At 51.3% G+C, this 18,492-nt stretch overlaps 5 protein-coding genes across 5 annotated transcripts; 3 read left to right on the forward strand and 2 right to left on the reverse strand.

Annotated features, from left to right (window-relative positions):
- Nucleotides 1–457: 457 nt before the first annotated feature.
- Nucleotides 458–3,456, forward strand: AA0111_g376 (hypothetical protein; the record flags this gene model as incomplete). Its single annotated transcript, XM_028649681.1, has 2 exons — nucleotides 458–656; nucleotides 716–3,456. The coding sequence occupies 2 exons, from the start codon at nucleotides 458–460 to the stop codon at nucleotides 3,454–3,456; spliced, it is 2,940 nt and encodes a 979-aa protein (XP_028512350.1).
- A 1,880-nt stretch (nucleotides 3,457–5,336) lies between these two features.
- On the forward strand, nucleotides 5,337–7,214 carry AA0111_g377 (High-affinity glucose transporter; the record flags this gene model as incomplete). The annotated part of the gene is made up of 6 exons (XM_028649692.1): nucleotides 5,337–5,431; nucleotides 5,481–5,600; nucleotides 5,654–5,930; nucleotides 5,982–6,368; nucleotides 6,434–6,852; nucleotides 6,908–7,214. The coding sequence occupies 6 exons, from the start codon at nucleotides 5,337–5,339 to the stop codon at nucleotides 7,212–7,214; spliced, it is 1,605 nt and encodes a 534-aa protein (XP_028512349.1).
- A 915-nt stretch (nucleotides 7,215–8,129) lies between these two features.
- Nucleotides 8,130–10,088, forward strand: AA0111_g378 (hypothetical protein; the record flags this gene model as incomplete). Its single annotated transcript, XM_028649703.1, has 1 exon — nucleotides 8,130–10,088. One exon carries the CDS (start codon nucleotides 8,130–8,132, stop codon nucleotides 10,086–10,088), a length of 1,959 nt encoding a protein of 652 aa, XP_028512344.1.
- Nucleotides 10,089–10,550: 462 nt separating this feature from the next.
- Nucleotides 10,551–12,638, reverse strand: AA0111_g379 (Glutamate decarboxylase 4; the record flags this gene model as incomplete). Its single annotated transcript, XM_028649714.1, has 10 exons — nucleotides 10,551–10,875; nucleotides 10,925–11,474; nucleotides 11,522–11,636; nucleotides 11,701–11,811; nucleotides 11,865–11,962; nucleotides 12,018–12,082; nucleotides 12,136–12,161; nucleotides 12,212–12,293; nucleotides 12,387–12,409; nucleotides 12,459–12,638. The coding sequence occupies 10 exons, from the start codon at nucleotides 12,636–12,638 to the stop codon at nucleotides 10,551–10,553; spliced, it is 1,575 nt and encodes a 524-aa protein (XP_028512343.1).
- A 1,487-nt stretch (nucleotides 12,639–14,125) lies between these two features.
- Nucleotides 14,126–16,186, reverse strand: AA0111_g380 (hypothetical protein; the record flags this gene model as incomplete). The annotated part of the gene is made up of 3 exons (XM_028649726.1): nucleotides 14,126–15,287; nucleotides 15,342–16,121; nucleotides 16,173–16,186. 3 exons carry the CDS (start codon nucleotides 16,184–16,186, stop codon nucleotides 14,126–14,128), a joined length of 1,956 nt encoding a protein of 651 aa, XP_028512036.1.
- Nucleotides 16,187–18,492: the final 2,306 nt, after the last annotated feature.

Below are 18,492 nucleotides of genomic sequence, written 5' to 3' on the forward strand. Positions count from 1 at the left end.
TTAGGTATCGTGATATCGAGAGGTACGACCCGGAACCAACAAGGCACCTTTGGGTAACGCAGGGGACCAGAGCATTCTCTGACGCTGGTGCAAGTGCATGATTGTGTGCTCATGCACCGATCAGCTTCTGTAGTCTCAAGAGCCAGATACTTTTCGAATGATATTCTGCGTGTCACAAACAGCGACGTTCAAGATTGCTTTGTTACGACGATTCGAATGATAACATAGTAACTGTTGACTCATGACGGCGACAGGGCTTGGAAAGAGGTGGTGATGGCAGATGTAGCGATCATGGGTGGGTGAAGACGCGTGGGGTAAGAAACCTTGACATTAGCGTGGCGCGACACGACGTCATGCCGGTCCAGCCCACCAAGCGTCTCTATGCGCCTACTAAGAAGAAACTCGATGTTCTTTTTGTAGTCAGTCAATCCTTGAAGCGCATAGCGCCGCTGATAAGATGCCATCCCTGGTCCGCAAGCTGCTCATCTTCGCTGCCGTCGACGGGCTCGTCCTCCAGCCGTCCCCGCCCCGCAACCATCCGCCGGCGACGCAGCAGGCCATCAAGATCGATTACAAAGGCAACGTCGGGCCTCTGTTGAAGGACAGGCGCGAAGAAGATACTGCGCCCGTGTCTGTGGAGGCGCATGGCATCGTCGGTATGCGCGCGCTCACCTGCGCATTGCGACATGCAGTGCACAGCTAACCACGCCACCAGGACTGCTCAAAGTCGCTACTTCCTACTTTTTGATATCGATATCCGACCGCGAACAAGTAGCGCTCATACGCGGCAAGCCCATCTACAAGATCACCAATGTCGCTCTCATCCCGCTCTCCTCACAAGCCGATGCCGACAAGGCCATTGTAGCCACGCGGGACCACTTGAAGCGTCGCAACCGCGCACCAGGGCTCGATGACGAGGATACAGATAGTGAGAGCGAAGATGGCGCGCCCAGTGTAACCGACTCAATTGTAGAAGATTCCTCATCTGCACCCAGTGAGGTGAAGGACACTCTCACCGGGCAAAAAGGGACAGCGGCCCAGAAGACAAGTGTGGCCGAAGACGTCATACAACGGAAAGGTGTATACGGAAGGTTCGCTGACAAGTGGTTCTCGCGCAAGGGCTGGAGCGCTGACAACAGGCGTCTGCAAGGGCTGAACTCCGAGGAGAACCTGGCCGCGAAGAATGTGCCGCAGAACGTTGACTCAGGAATGCCGAAAGAGGAAGAGCAGCCCAAGACCGAGTCGAAGCCAGATGCATTACCAACATCTGACAAGGACATTTCGGAACCAGTCAGTCCAGAGGCGATACCCAAGGCTCTGAGCGGCGAGAAGGACGCTGCGACTGTAGCTCTCCTACCCAAGATCCTACAGACCACCAAAATGTACTTTTCATCGGGTAACTTCTTCTTCTCCTACGACTATGACATCTCACACGGCATCGGCCAGCAGCAACCCAGTTCCAGTGTGGCGCTATTCAAGCAGTTCGATCCTTTGTTCTTCTGGAACCAGCACATCATCTCGCCCTTCATCGACGCTGGTCAACATTCTTTCGTGCTCCCTGTAATGCAAGGCTTTGTTGGCCAGAGACCATTCACTATCAAGACTGCGGATGGCCAGTCGAGCAGCCTTGTAGTCGATCCGAGTGCTACCCCCGACGACATTCAGCTGCAGTCCTGGCATGAGAAGCAAAAAGAGGAGTCGCAATCCACTACAGAAGCCAGTAGCGAAGCACCTGCTCCGGACGCTTCACTTACAGACGGTAAAGACTTTTTGTTGACACTCATCTCACGACGTTCTATCAAGCGGGCTGGTCTTCGTTATCTGCGACGAGGAACAGACGACGAGGGATGCACTGCGAACAGTGTGGAAACGGAACAGATCCTGTCCGTGCCAACGTTCAGCACGACGCAAGATAAGATCTTCTCCTTCACGCAAATTCGCGGGTCAATACCGCTGTTCTTCTCCCAATCACCCTACAGCCTCAAGCCTCAGGTCTCTACTTGGGGATCTTTCGAAACAAACGCTCAAGCTTTCAAGAAGCATTTCCTCGATCTGTCTTCGCGTTACGGTGATATCTACTGTGACTCGCTTATCGACAAACACGGTACGGAAGCAAAGATTGGCGAACTTTACGAACAACATGCCAAGGCGCTCAATGAGAACGGCGGGATTGATGGCAAGGGCAAGCAACTGGGCTTCGAATGGTTCGACTTCCACAACGTGTGCCGTGGCATGCGCTTTGAAAACGTCTCAAAACTGATGGACTCCATCGAACCCTTCATGACATCTTCTGGCTGGGTGGAAATTTCAGATGACCAAGTCCAACGGAAGCAGGCCGGTGTCTTGCGCACGAATTGTATGGATTGTCTGGACCGCACCAACGTCGTCCAATCTGCGTGTGCTAGAACCGCTCTTGAATCGCAGTTATCAATGGGTAGCTACAACATCGACCTTCAGAACGACCCTAGCACTTCGTGGTTCAACACTCTCTGGGCTGACAACGGTGACGCAATCTCTCGGCAGTATGCTGGCACCGCTGCACTGAAAGGAGATTTTACGCGCACCCGAAAACGACAAATAACCGGTGCCCTTACCGATTTTGGACTGACACTCACGAGATATTATAACAACATTGTAAATGACTACTTCGCTCAAGCCGTCATTGACTATCTCCTCGGTCGCGCTACCGATACCATATTTGCAGAGTTTGAAGCAGATATGAAGAGCTCGGATTATTTCATTGATGTGCGCAAGGTGCGGCAACAAGCCATCGAGCGTTCTGCTGGTATTGTAATTGAGGATCGTGACGAGGACCTGGTACACGGCTGGACCTTGAGCGTACCCACCGCTGTTAACCAAGTCAAGACTGCCACGTTTGAGGAAGCAGTTCTCCTACTGACGGAGAAGGCCCTGTATTTCTGCCGTCTCGACTGGGGCACAGAAAAGGTACGCGAGTTTGAACGCATTCCACTTGAGAATGTGCAGGGTCTCATGCGCGGCGTTTACATTACGTCTACGTTAGCGCAACGACACACGGATGCAGACAAGAATGTTGGCCTCATCATACGGTACCGAGCCGACACCCAAGGCGAGCTAGTACGACGAAACACAAGAGCCTTAGATTCAGGGACCGCCAACGACGAGCAGCGCAAGGATGACGCTAAGAAGGACCAGAAGCAGGATTCTGCGGGCCGCTTCCTAGCATTCAAGGCGTTACCTCCGAGAAGTAGTGTTCCGTCATCTCCTGGCGACACTCCAGAGAATGAGGGCGAGGTGGTGAAGTCAGTATGCGATGAAATCGTGAGAATCGCCAATGATATGAAGAAAGGAGGAAGGGACGAAGACAGAACATTGGAGGTAGAAGAGAAGGACATTATTAGCCTTACGGATGCGAGAAAGACTACAGGCTACCTCGAACAGTTTGAGTATTCCTTGAAGAAGCTTGTTTGGGGCTAAGCTCTGGAGGTTCTCGGTCGTGCCATGTTATTCCTCGCTGTACTCTATCCGGCGCATAGTACATACTCGCTTGGCAGGAGAAGTCCGCATCATGTAGTTATATCAAGCCATTGTTCTTTGTTCTACTATCCCATTCACAACGTTCTCGAACGTTATGGTCTCGGTATGGCAAATCCTCTAGAAGACAATTTCTTGACTCGCGATGTATTGACCATAGTATCAGTTCATGGGTATCTCCACTTCCCGACATCCTCGAGCGGTCACATGTAGTGCAGAAGAGCGTCGCATCCAGCACGGCGGATCCACGGCGGATCCACGGCGCTTCCGACAACCGGTTACTCAGGTGCGTGTGGGACGATGCGGGTGGCTGCTGGCTAGTTGGCGAGCATACGAAGGCCGCATCGGGAAATGCATCCGCTTTGCTTGTGTGGTGTTGCGCGTCAACAGTGAGGAGAATGGAGTACTAAAGACTTCGGGGCGCTGTTGGTGGGTGTTCGACGATGTCGCGTCGTGACCAACGAGCTGAGAAAGTAGCGACCCCGCGAACTGCTATTGCCCCAACATCTTTCCCGCGTTCAACTTCTCCTCACTCCCACCTATCTTCAACGTACGGGACAACCCCACTCTTCAGCGCGATTAAGCGTTAAGGCCGTTGGGTCTTGCTTTCCGTGTCGGCGGAGCCGCGCCGCATTGTAATTCGATGCAACATGTCACGCTAGAACCTCGGCACATGCAGCGCTGGGCACACCACGATAAACTGCATCAGTCCAATCGCCCCGTAGCGACGGCCACGCCCCACCTAGAGCCTCAATTCGCTTGGATAGAGGATATCGCGGCATTGTGGTGTGCTAATAGCACACAAAAGTTTGGATCAGCTGAGGGGTCGAGGAACGCCTTACCACGGGCTAGCATGCCATGCCCTCTTAGACGACTTGTTGAAGCTTAACGGTCACAGGCTTGCTCGGCACTCGGCATCCAGCTTAAGCTTTTGACTCGACGGGAGGCGCAAACCTCGTCTATCCTAGCGTCAGCAAGTCGCATTGAGAAAAGCGGGTCGACGTCAGCGGCTTGGAAGGTGAGTGGCCGCATGCCGTTCTCAATCGCGGTGCGTGACGTCAACAGTGGAAACCTCACACCGTGCTCATTTGAGCGCGAATTGCACAGTGCAAAGGGGGGCCCACCAAGTGAGAAAATTTCTTCTTCATGGGGTGCCCTTGGGGTGCGAAATTGGGGGCAGGAGTGTGGGTGTCTGGAGTCTGGAGGAAAAATGGAGCGAGCTGTTGTGCGGAGTGCGGAGTGTCACGCCTCAGGTTCGACGAGATCTGAGATGGTGGTCACCCATCAGCATTAGCTGTGGTACGACCGACCCGCGAGCGGCAACTCATCATGGTGATCGCAGTATCGTCTTTCCGTGGCGCAATAAACGGCTTCCTTTACCCTGTTGCCAACCCGTTGTCCGTCGTCTCGGCATCAATTGTCCCCCAACCGCGCCCGACTCGACTCGCGAAGACAAGCACTAAGCGGCCCCATCGTGTCAGGCTTGTCATTTCTTCGCTCCGCCGCAGGACTCCATGTCATCCTCCTACCAATCAGCGTATTTCTCTTCGGAGACTATACCAAGGCAGGAAGCACAGCAGTGTGTTTTCCGAAAGTCGAACGAGGATGGACGTTACCTGGGAGAGTGAAAGGTCCGCTGCGGAGCTCCCACGTTGTTCTCCTGACCCTAGCTGCGCGCCTGGTATCACACCGAGAGGAGCATGGCATATAAACTCTTTTTGTGCCCCGACGTCGTGGTTGTTTTCCTTTAACCACGCCTGTTCAGCCTTTGGGTCCATCCAATATATCGTTTTGTAGGGTGATTGGCAAGACAATACACCACCATGGTTTACCAGATCGGTAACATCTACGGCATCACCGCCATTGCGGTCATTGGCGGTGGACTGTTTGGTTTCGACATCAGTTCTATGAGTGCCATGTATGTCGACTCTCTATACTACCATCAAGAATCATGCTAACATTGACAGTCTGCCAACTCAACAATACCGCTGCTACTTCAACCAGGGACCTTTGGGTCCACCTTTCACAGGTCCTGAAGAGGACTGCTCTGGTCCTACTGCCGATGTGCAGGGAGGTATCACTGCTGCGTAAGCCCACTTCATAAGTGAATTCTACCTTTGCAAAGACTAACTCAGTTTAGCATGCCTGGTGGCTCCTTCGTCGGTGCTCTCGTCTCTGGTTACCTCACGGATAAGCTCGGTCGTCGCAGGGCTATCCAAATCGGTTGTGCCATCTGGATCATCGGTTCCATCATCTCTTGCGCCGCTCAAAACATTGGCATGCTCATTGCCGGTCGCTTCATCAACGGTCTCTCTGTCGGTATCTGCTCCGCTCAGGTTCCTGTCTACGTCTCCGAACTCGCTCCTCCTTCCCGTCGCGGTCGTGTTGTAGGATCGCAACAGTGGGCCATTACCTGGGTGAGAGATGTCCCTGTACGAACTCGACATGAAACATACTGACTTATTCAGGGTATCCTCATCATGTACTACATCTCCTACGGCTGCAGCTTCCTGGACGGCGAGAAGGCTTTCCGTGTTCCATGGGGTCTACAGATGATTCCCGCTGTCATCCTTGCCATTGGTCTCGTATTCCTGCCAGAATCTCCTCGTTGGCTCGCACGACACGACCGTTGGGAGGAGACTCAGGCTGTTCTTACTTTGGTCCACGGCAAGGGTGACCCCAACAGTCCTTTTGTCAAGCTTGAACTGGATGAGATTCGCCAGATGATCGAGTTCGAGCGCCAGAACGCCGATGTATCCTTCATGGAGCTCTTCAAGCCTAAGATGTTGAACCGTCTCCACATTGGTGTCTTCACCCAGGTTTGGTCTCAGCTGACAGGCATGAACGTTATGATGGTAAGTTGTGCCTGTACGAAATGCATGTGAAACATTAACTAACCTCGTACCCTTCACCTCTACAGTACTACATCACATACGTCTTCGGTATGGCTGGTCTCACCGGTAACATCAACCTTGTCGCCAGTTCCATCCAGTACGTTATCAACGTCTTGATGACCGTTCCCGCTCTCCTCTTCATGGACCGTTGGGGTCGCCGCCCCATGTTCGTCATCGGTGCCATCCTCATGATGACTTGGATGTTCGCCAACGCTGGTCTTATGGCTTCCTACGGCAAGCCCGCTCCTCCGGGTGGTCTCGGTAACATTGCCGAGCAATCTTGGGAGATTGGCGGCGCACCTGCGAGGGCTGTCATTGCTTGCACATACCTTTTCGTTGCCTCTTACGCGCCTACCTGGGGTCCTGCCTCCTGGGTCTACCCCCCTGAGATCTTCCCTCTCCGCATCCGTGGAAAGGCCGTCGCCGTCGCAACCTCATCCAACTGGTAAGTACCCAATCACTCAAAGCATGCATCGTAGCAAAAACTGACCCAACTTCAGGATCTTCAACTTCGCCCTTTCCTACTTCGTCCCACCCGCCTTCGTCAACATCCAATGGCGCGTCTACATCATCTTCGGTGTCTTCTGCTTTGCCATGGCTGTCCACACTTTCTTCCTCTTCCCCGAGACAGCTGGAAAGACTCTTGAGGATGTGGAGGAGATGTTCATGACTGGTGTTCCAGCCTGGAAGACCAAGGTTGAGTACAGCAGCACTCGTCGTGCTGAGCGTGGCGAGATTGACAACGAGAAGGCCGCTGGTCTTGAGCACAGCCCTGTCCGGGTTGAGAACGCCGAGACCAAGGCTTAGGCTTGGTTGTGTACTTTTCGAACGACTTGATGGGAGATGCTGAATATTAGATATGATGGATAGTAATGGCCGTTATGGCTCGCTTTAATCGCAACGTACTACGGTACGATGATATTCAACCATTCCGCTGTATCCTCTCAATGTGCGGTGCAACCTGTGATGATACGTCTGTATACAGGCCGAATATTTGACCACGATAAACAAATAGCCATGCGGCGAGGTTCCATGACGCCCAGTCGCGTGATATGTGTAGACCCACTATATACAAACCGCTGTCAGCAATATAAAGAAACTCGTCTGCGAGTTTCAGCCTGCACCAAAGGAATCAGAAGGTACCTGCTACGGTTCTATCTGGTCCTTCGCATCTTACCAGGGAGCGAACACTTGAAGTTTACTTTCCAGTGTCGCACATAGTTCAGAACGAATGAACTAGTTCCTCCGACGTTCCTTTTTGCTTGAATGTGGTTGGACTCGACGCGTGCGCTAGATGAGGCTAGCAAGACCTCCGACCACCCACGCTTCCTTCTCATTTGCAACGTTGGCATCTTCTCAGCTCAGCTCAGCTCAGCTAGAAGACGTGAAATCTCTCTAATTCGCTAAGCATTTTTTTCCAGCATACATTCGCGCACCAGTCGCACAGGGTTCGTAGGACGCGCTAATGGCGCCACTGTGAACCATGGAATTTCTTCCAAAAGCTACCACAATCACTAGGGCTGGTTCGTTCGAACTAGTTTTGTAAGGCATGAAAACAGTTTCATTTTGCCCTTTTGCAATGCTGCATAGGTCATGTGTTCGAGCGGGGTAGCAGGTACGCCACGGCTGCAAAACTACGGCGTCTACTTCAGCCTGCTGCCTGACACGTCCCAAGTTGTTTCGTCCACCTCCTCTATAACTACTCGGTGCAGATGGAACAGAATGCGACTTCTCGACGCTCGAACACTCGAACTCCAAACCTTTTATGGGGACGAAATCCCTTCGTATGCAATCCTGTCACACACCTGGCTACGGGATGAGGATGAGGTCACCCATGCGCAAATACAGGATCTAGAGAACTGCCGCCATATGTTTGGATATCAGAAGATCGAATACACATGTCGACAAGCATTGCTAGATGGCCTCAAGTACGTCTGGATTGATACGTGCTGTATCGACAAGACGAATAGCACAGAGCTGTCCGAAGCTATAAGCTCAATGTTCGAATGGTACTCCGAATCGTTTGTCTGTTATGTCTACCTTATGGATGTTGAATCAGAGGAAATGACAGAGAGCTTCGCGTGTAGTAGGTGGTGGACTCGGGCGTGGACTCTACAAGAACTCCTCGCTCCAACGGACGTCCAGTTTTACAACGTCCTCTGGCAGCGCATGGGATCGAAAATTGCTTCCATCTCTATCATCACATCCGTCACTGGCATAGACGAGGAGACCGTACGCACTCCTAGCAGGATGTTTGACAGGAGCATTGCACAACGTTTGTCCTGGGCGGCTGGCCGTGAGGCTAAGAGAATTGAAGACCGAGCATATTCTTTGATTGGGCTGCTCGGTGTTAAGGGTATGACTATGCAGTATGGTGAAGGCTCGGGTGCCTTCATGCGCTTGCAAGAGTTGATTTTACAAGACAACAACGACCAAACTTTATTCGCCTGGAATTTCATACCCAAGACAATCCCAGAGATGTACGATGAGATTGGAAAGCATGAAATTCTCGCCTCGAGCGCTTTAGTAGGAACTGCATCTGAACGCCTGGATAATCGCGAGGATCGTATGTCGGAATCAGACCAAAACGATCAAGAACCAAAGTTTCATCTAGACGAAGAGTTTTTGAGTCTTTCTCCTAATGGATTGTTCGCGATGGATCCAGACTATTTCCGTCATTCCAATAGAGTCGTTTTCCAAGAAATACATGGCATTGGAAGCGACCTGGTTAAACTCAGCGGCGCATGGCGCATGAATATGCCGATTGTACATATGAAGGAACGACATAGAACATACCAGATTGGACTTCTTCCGAGCTCCTATGCGGATCGGCCTTATCATTTGTTGGCTATTCTACTCTATTCCTGGAGCGGTGGCAGCCGTTATTATCGTATCGGGCTTGGGGGGCAAACATTCACGTTTCTTGTGGACGTTAACCTTGTCAAAGATGCCTACGTTGAGCGGCTCTGGGTCGAAGGATCGAAAGGGTTATACCTTCCCAGCCAGCCTATGACAGACCGAAATGTGAAAGATTATAGGAGTATTAAAGTTCGCATCGAACCAAACCAGGATGATTGGTGTTTCACAATCGCAACACCGAAGGAAGCTATATGGTCATCAAGCGACATGGTATTACGATATGTAACTAACCGACCTAAAACACACTTGTTCGGCGGGACAGATAATGGGGACCGGTTTTTGCTCAGTTTCAAGTATTGCACCGATGCTCAAATCAATTTCGTCCTGGAACTGCCAAACTTACCGGTCGTTCAGTCACCTGCCGGGGGTGAGCTTGATAGGAGCCGAATAGTGGTCTTCGTGGGCGATGAACGTGATGAAGACTGGGCTGAGCATCTCAAACAGATGTGGGACGAGGTCGGCAACGCGGAGAGCAGTACCCCTGGATGGACACTACAAGCTTCTGTCACCACGCGTCGCGTTTTCAATCAACTCATATCTACTCTGGATATCACTAACACGAAAAGCTTGGCTGATTACAACAATTATATAGGCGAGTTGGATTTGAGCCAGGGCAAGGATCTGTCAAACTATACGAGAAGCCGGGAAGAATTGTTCAGGATGTCCAATGCACTCCATCCCTGCCCTAAAGGTGGTGCTAATATGCCAGTGTTTCTGGAGCGACCATGGAGGATGCTGCACAACACTAAGGAGAACGAATAAAGTGGCTGCACTATTAAGGCAGCTTCAGCGATGCTGCGTCTTACAGTAGCCTTGCTTTACAAACACAGCTGTCAAGACGAAACCTTCGTGTCACCCAGCCTGGTCACACGATAGCGATCCCCACTCAGGTTCAACTACGCTCCATTACGCAGACTATCAGAACAAACGTGTAGTGGCATGAGATTTTCACCTGAGCATGATTACTTGGCACATTTGAGAGCAACGTCAATACTTGATAAGAGCTCTGGGCTATTGTAGCGCCAATTGAGTGTGTATCCATATTGTCAGCTTAGCCTGTGGAGGAGGTTGAAGTGGTGTCATCATCAAGTTCAACGCTGCTCAATATGTATTGAACAGAAGATTCTTCTTGTCAAGAAAATCTTTTCATTCGTGGTATCTATGTATACTGAAATTTGTATCCTCTTGTCTACAAAGATCTGCGACTCAGCTCACCAGCCAAACTTAGCAGACAGCATGTGTCTTGCCAGTCTTGCCCTGCAGACTGTGGTCGTCGTCGAAATGGTCTGTCGTCTTCTTCTTATAGATGGGACTGACGATGGTTGAGCGACGACGCATGGCGAATGCATGCTGCCTGTGCTCCTCAATCTTTTTCGCATCAAGCTTGTCCAGCGTCTGTAGCGCAAGCTTGAAGTCAGCGAGCAGTGCGTCACAACGAGACTTGGTGAAGTCTTCGCGTACGACTACACGCAGCATCTTCATCTTCTCGGAGTGAGGCGCCATGGTGTAGGCCGGGACAACCCATCCGCGCTCGCGGAGTTGATGAGCGCTGCACATGATTAGTCATTTTCCCTGCAGAATGTCTCAAGCAAACTTACATGGCGAACTCGTCGTACTGCTTTCCAAGGTCTTCATCGATTCGGCAAGCAACGAGAGGAAGACCAGCACCACTCCTCTGGCTCATGATAATAAAGCCCAGTGCTTCCAGGTTCGCTGCTAGATAATCGGCAGTGCGAGTCAAGTTCAGCATAATCTTTCTGTATCCACGCTTACCCAGTCGGATAAGTTGGTAGTACTGTCCGATGATCTGAGAAGCTCCGCGAGAGAAGTTGAGAGTAAAAGATGCCTGATCGGCACCGAGATAGTTGATGTTGAAGACGAGTTCTTGGGGCAGGTACTTGGGGTCGCGCCATACAACCCAACCAACACCAGGGTATACGAGTCCGTACTTGTGTCCGGAGACGTTGATGGACGTGACTTTGGGAAGACGGAAGTCCCAGAGCAGACCGGGGTTAACGAAGGGGGCAACGAAACCACCAGATGCAGCATCGACATGGATATCAACATCAATGTTGCGTTCAACAAGGAGGTCGTTGATGGCTTTTATGTCTTCGTATTCACCGGTGTATGTCGTTCCTAGAATGGCGCCTATTGGGGTTAGTGTATTGTTGTGGGATGTATGTTGGGTCAAGTACAAATTCCAATGGTGTTCTCATCAACGAGGTCCACGCATTCCTTGGGGTCCATCACGTAGCGTTCGGTTGTGCAGTACACATATCGCTCCTCGACGTCGAAGTATCGGCATGCTTTCTGCACATAGTCAATACGTTGGGTTTCTGATGCATACGTCGTCGCAAGACCATAGGATACGTACCTCCCAGCAAACTTGTACCGCCGAGTTCATGATCATGTTAGGCTTATCATAGGGCTTACCCTCAGCCTTGCGCTTATTTTGCCAAAGCTTCTTTTGGGCCAAAACTCCAAGCTACAACGTGTCAGCTCAACAGTCTCCAAACTCGAATCGCTCCATGTACTGACCATGATAGCCTCTGAAGATCCAATAGTAGATGTACCGATCGTGTTCGCTTCTGGATCACAAGGTGCGTTGAAAAGCCTCGCGATCATCGAAACACATCCTTTTTGTTGTTCAGCGAATACCTCCAAAGCTTACGAGCTGTATTGAATACGCACGGTTCTGAATATCGGCGCTGACGGGGTACTCTTCGTAATCGATGAAGTTCTTGGAGAAGGCATCGCTGTAAGACAAGGTTATTCGGATGATCGCGGAGTGCAGCTACAATGAACATACACCATGAGTTTCTCAGCCTCTTCTTCCTATGCATGAATCAGCACTTGTGGCGTAGGCGGCAGTCGGGACATCTTACCATGTAGGTTGTTACGAAAGAAGCCAAGTTCAGCGTTGGGGTGCCGTCGAGCGTGAGGTCATCTTTGATCATACGGTAGGCGCTGGCATGTAGTCAGCAATCATGTCGCGCGTTCTTGTGTTGTTAAAGCTGTATTGCGTTCGAGAAGTGGTATTCTAAGCAGCGTCGTACTTACACATGAGGAGGCATCTCCCGGTCCTGCTCAAAATTAGTTTGCAAACGGCTTTACAGGTGTTGAAACACTCACGGGCATCTCATGTCTCGGGAGGTCTTCAGCAGCATACTTGCTACCGTACACCGTAGCAGTGTAGTCGTCTGCCTCATCATCCGGAGTCAGGTTGATGGAGGTGGTAGCATCGATGGCTTCAAATTGAGCCTTCTCCTCAGAGATCTCCTTGTGAGTCGCGACCCGATTGATGTGAACCATATTGGCGATTTCTTGGGATAGTTTTGGTGGTACGAGGAGAGACTTTGAAAAGAAGAATGAAGGAAGCGACGAGCAGGAAGCCTGAAAAGATCAATTCCCCTGCGGAAACAGCAGCTTATATCCCTCACCAGGTCCTGCTGTGCCTAGCATGCAGCGTGAACACGCCGCCCGCGTTCCAGCTCACCATGCTACCCCACCATAGCACCACTTGCATACGACACACGTCGGGCGGCCCTCCTGCAGCCAACGCTCCACGACGCACATGCCGATCCCTAGTCATCCAGACCGCCTGAACCAACCCTTCACCAGTTTGCTCTGTATGAGCCGTTCGACCTGGGTATGAGACATGTAAATAGGAGCACGGTTGCGCGTCGAGTGTGCTCATTCGAGTGACACATGTCATAGCGGGGTACCACGCGTTCCGCTAAGCATTTGACCACTGAAGCTTGTCTACTTAGCGACCAATAGTTCTTACACCGCCTCGCGCTAGGAGGTAGACTAACACTCTCTTAGAAGCTAACAGCGGGGTCTGTATATGTAGTGGGTAGTGCCAGGTACGATCTGCCCGGGCGTGTTGATGTCCGCCCCGCAGTCACTTTCCACAGCTGTGAGAGCCGAGAAGATGCGCACCGGAGTTTAGGAGCACAAGCTAAGCTATTGCGGTGTACGCCTACTTAACGAATATGTCTTTGCAGTAAGGCGTTCGTAAAATACGCATAGCGTCAGCCTTAGTTATTCCAATATATACACAACCTCGGTGCTGGCAACAACCAAGGTTTCTTGTCGGACGCTGATTGGATGCTTCTTACCCGCAGCTGACAGATAAGGCTGCGGGTAAGCCGCGGCGCGAACCTAGGTGCGCCGAAATGAGATCCTCAAGATCCTCGTAGGTAACTGTTGTCACTAGTGCTGAGTCGTGTGAATATGCTGTGTGATGGTGTTGTTCACGGCATAGAGTGTCATGTTGCGGTGAACAAAAATATTCTCATAAAATTGCTTGCATGATCATATACATGTAGATCTCTCAGAGGTAGAAGTATTACGCCTTTCAGTATTGCTGGTTTGCCAATGTATATAAACTCCATGGAAATGCAGAGCGCTAAGGCTTGTCAATGAGTAGTTGTTAGGATTTGGGCACAATCGTAAGACGACGGCAGCATAATTAGAATCTCGCTGATCGGAAGATCGACATGTACGTAGCTTGCTCGAGTAAAACCGAAAGATTAGCTGCGGAAGTGTTGTTGCTTATGTATAAGGCGCTGGCAAGAAGGCGACCCGAGGGTCTGGATGGCTAAAGCGGATGCACCACGCTTGGGGCTTGGCGACTGAGTTACTGTACTACGAGGAAATACAGTCGTCGTATCATGCGATATGCGTAAGGCCGATGTTCTAAATCTCCTCCGTCGTGATTGGCCCACCTGCCTCCATAAGCGTTCATGTCAAAACGTTTGTGCCCTGTAGGATGATCTACAAAATCCTTTCTTGCTTTATATTATATTCGCAATACTGATGCGACTTGTTCCTGACGGTGTAGGGCTTGGGTTCGGTGTGGGTTTCGGTGGCGAAAGTACATCGGTTGCTAATTGCACTCGCTTGACGGGATTATGCGGCGGAGGATAATAGGCTGGTGTCTGCGTGGATCGGTGGAGGTGCTCGTCCATCAATTGCCTGATCATCTGTTCAGCCTGAGTCCAGTCGTCTGCTTCTGTAGCACCGTTCATCGGTGAACCAGATGGTGTTCGTAAGGGTAGCGCGTCTCGCATTGGCTCGTCTGTGCCTGGTGATCGGATGGCAGTTGGGGCCGCCTCTTGTGTTGAGCTTGAAGAGGTCAAATTGTCGCCTACCCAGACCCATGAATGCTGAAGGCTGCTTTGAGCGTCTGCACTGACATACGCAATCATTTCCTCATCTTGTTCGAGTTGTTGATTGGTTGCCTGACCGCTGCGTACGCGATCAAACATTCTCTCTAGAAAGAACGCCACGTTCTTTCCACATGCCAAGTTGGTCTTCCGCACATTGCCGATAGTCCTCGAAAGGTGCAAGCACACCAGCGCAGCTTTGTACTCGCCCTGGAAGCAAAGCACGAGGATGCATCGCCATAAGTGCAAACACACCGTATTGCTCGCTATCGATGCCACCCTCTCTTCCCACCCTTTACCCGAGTCTTGTTTGGGAGGATTATGTAAAGCCCTTGACACGTACTTTGCTGTATCCTGAGATACGGAGACGCAACGCTTCAAAGCATTAGCCCGCTCAGTTGAGCCCGATAAAGGAGTAAGGTTGCGCCGGTACATATGGAAGCGAGCGGACAATAGGCAGAAGATTGTAGGCAGCGCCGTTACGTCGAACAGCGCACTAGAGTCTGGTTGGTAGGCCTCGGGAAGGACCAGCAGTTTCAATCGAAGCTCTTCGTCGAAGCTTTGTAGAGTCTGAGGCAGGACGACGCTCGATCTTAAGACCTGGTGTAATGGTGCGTATAGGCGTGTGATGTGTATATTGGCCACAAAGCCAGTGAAGTGAGCCGGTTTTGCCATTGAGCGGAACGAACTGTTAGGTTGAATATAGCGCTCTTCTAGAGAGGATGGTAGAGAGATCTCGCAATCGCTCTCGTTGATGATCATAGACTTGCTTGTTTCAAGAGAGATGATCCTTGATCGACGTTAGCATTCGACGGCAGAGGAACGCGAAAGGAAAACCTCGTACCTATCACGAACATAGATGGACCACCAGAGCCTACGTCGGATCTCACCATCGACGACGGGCCAGCAATCAACTTCAGGGCAGATTTCTAGGTCTTGTGCCATCCTTGCTGCAGAAGCGAGCCACATAGAGCCCACGGAACGTATGTTGCTTTCAGTGGCGTATATACTCAGCAGGAGTGCTGCTTGAGCAAAAGTGACTGATGATTCCTGCGGCCAGGGTTGGAGAACAGCAGTTGCAGTCTCATACATTGCCTGTCCTTTGGACGCCGTGGTAAGAGAGCTCATATGCTCAGCCCCGGTCTGCAAAGAGCCACAAGCTAGTACCGCGAAGAACAGCCCAACCCATTCACGGGAGCAGCCTTCGAATGTTTTTGACATATAAACCTCGTCCACTTCACGTTGGAACGTAGGCCAATGGACTGCGGGATACCACTCATGTGTTGTCTCGAGGTAAGAACGGGCGAGGTACGCGAAGTCTGCGCGTGCTGGTATTTCAGATGGGCACCAATTCGAAACTGCAGCGCTGCGGAGAGTCTGATGCGGCGTATGAAAAACACCTTTGGAATGCGTTCGGATGTTGCTACGAACGTGTTCGAAGTTGCTCAAGGTTGAAAAGGATACCTGGTGTGGTCCAGGTAATGTGCCAGCGTGTGCTTCAGAAAGCCTGCGTTTTGTGTCCGTTCGTTCGGTATCCCAGGGGTCCTTGTCCGAGACCTTGGTTCGTAGCTGAGAGTTCATATGTGTTAACTCGGCAATTTGACTCTGGAGGTCCTGGACCTGTCTATGCAAGTCAGCGACCTTCGTCCAACTGTGGTCGTCCACGACTACGTACTTGATCGACGACATCCGGCGGTTGGTCTCCTTCGTGAACTGGCACCTATGATTACGGCTCGAACATTCCGAGCAAGCCGATGTCTCCGTCGCATCGCACTGTTGTGGTCGTCAGCTACATGCCACCTGGACGCTCGACTTTCTGCTCCAAACTTGCTCATAAGCGTGTTTCGTCTCGACGAGCCTCGGATGCATTTCAATGCACGCTCATTCGAAGTAAATAAGGTAAAAGATAGTCGTCTGAGCTGCCAGTACCTGGTCAACTTTTCCGCAGTCTCACTTGGTCGTTCCCAGTCGCCATTACTGAGAAATCGCCGGACAAAACTTGCTTCTCATGAACATATGAGCTCTCCCCACTGTGATTACTTACCTTCACTTTGCGTTCTCGACAAGCATCGCATGAAGGGTCTTTTCGCCGTTGCCTATACGCACGTTTCTGAGCATTCAGGTTCGCTGACGATATCTGAGTAGGGGATATCATTAAGCCAGCTCCATCATGATTCTGATCAGGGAGGCTTCCAGATGCAGTGCTGGGTGAAGTTGAGTGGCTGTACGAGTTTGAGGAGTATCCCGGTGACCTGGAACCGAGCTGTGGGACTGTCGGTGCAGTCAGAGTAGTCGTGCGAGCAGCCGGATGTGCCATTGCGAATGGGCTAGGTGGAGGTATCATGGTCCGTGGTGACTGCCCGCTCGACCCTGGTGGAGTCTTGCGCATGTTGACAGGTAATCAAAGCGCTTGTAGAAGGCTGAGTATGAAAGTTAAACTTCCCCTGTGGAAAAAGAAACTCCGGGTGAGTTATCGTGGTTGTGGGGAAGGAGTAAGTGGTTTCGGCAGTAGCCGAGCAGAACCCTACTATGAACGGGCCAACGGTGTGAACAGCTCTCAGTACCAGGTAGACGTGGTCAACCAATAGAAACCGGTCATCAACGCATCATGCTGCCTTGGCGGGATGCGAGTTGCGGAGGGCGAGAATTTGTGAATGAATAAGATGACTAATAGGACCACTCCCAGAGTGGAGAAGTCGTGCAAGCGAGCGATAAGTTGGGTAGGTTGAGTTATTCGGGCATACAAGCCGGAAGCGCGATAGTCGGGTGTTCCGTGTCGCTTCAGTGAGTGTTCTCAGCCAGCCGCTCGGCTGAGTGGCCGAGATGCCACAGCTTTGGGTTAGGACCAATGACTAGGCTCACTGGATTGGATTGCGAAGTGGTGTGTGATGATTGAAGATCCACGGTTATGAGGAAATGAGGGACACTTCGGCAGACGGCAAGGGTATACGGAACGATATTAAATCTCGGCAAAGATCCGAAGGAGGAACGCTGGGTAATTCAGGGCTGTCGTATGGGGCGAGTCTGCTAGTCGTAATGCTGCACTGATCAGCTCCATACCTAGTTGCAGCAATATTCCGACTAGCACACCTTCTGGTAAAGCGGGAGAAGGTCCTTGTCCAGTCGCCACGTTTCGATATCGGATGAGTGTTATGAGCGGCGTTGAGGATTGGCGAAAGTGCTTCGTCCAAAGCACGTGTCGACTTGGCGGTGCGCTGAAATGAAAAGGAAGTTCGGGGACCCTGTACAGGTCTCCTTACCCTGGAAAAGTTGGGCAATTTAGCAAAGCTAGTCCAAGAGCAACGGTAAGAAAGCTTCTCGTGCATTCGACATACCAGTATACGGGAGTGAGCAAAGTTTATTGCGGGTCGACAGTGCCACAGATGCCCAGATATGTCGTTTGGTTTCCGTCAACCAGTGGGCCCATAGAAGTCGTGCACCACTATCTTTTTGTGTCTCGTGAGTACTGCCCAATGGCTTCGTACACGGCCTATAGCTGAAGATGCTACTTCGACTGGAATGAGATCAAGCGATTGTTCTAGCTCGAATCCTACACGGGCTGGTAGCTCCGTTAGTAGACTCGGACGTAGATCCGGATGGTTAGTCTTACATGACAGCTTGTCCGGCTCTGATGAAGCCTTATGTTCCAGAAGATGATCGGTTCGTGCCTAAATGCCAGGCGGTCCACATGGCTTCACCCAAAACATCCAAGGCATACCTTTTCGGCGAGATTTATACAGGGGTCTACCTGCATGTGGCATTGAAGAAAGGCCCTTCGCTAACGCCTGTAGCGATGGCAGATGCACACGGGATTCCGAGTCTGCAGCACGAGGATTAATCGGTTGAAATGCTCTGGACTACCAAGGACGATGGCAAACGAGGCGCAAATCGGTGTTTTTTTCGCCCATCGAGCGGATAGGAACACCGTCATGGTGGTTCACTAGCGATCACTTCCGACAGGTCTAGTGGGGTTCACGGACACTGTAGCCAGACCT

The sequence above is a fragment of the Alternaria arborescens genome (assembly GCF_004154835.1).
Source record: "Alternaria arborescens strain FERA 675 chromosome Unknown contig_1, whole genome shotgun sequence".
Classification (NCBI taxonomy): domain Eukaryota; kingdom Fungi; phylum Ascomycota; class Dothideomycetes; order Pleosporales; family Pleosporaceae; genus Alternaria; species Alternaria arborescens.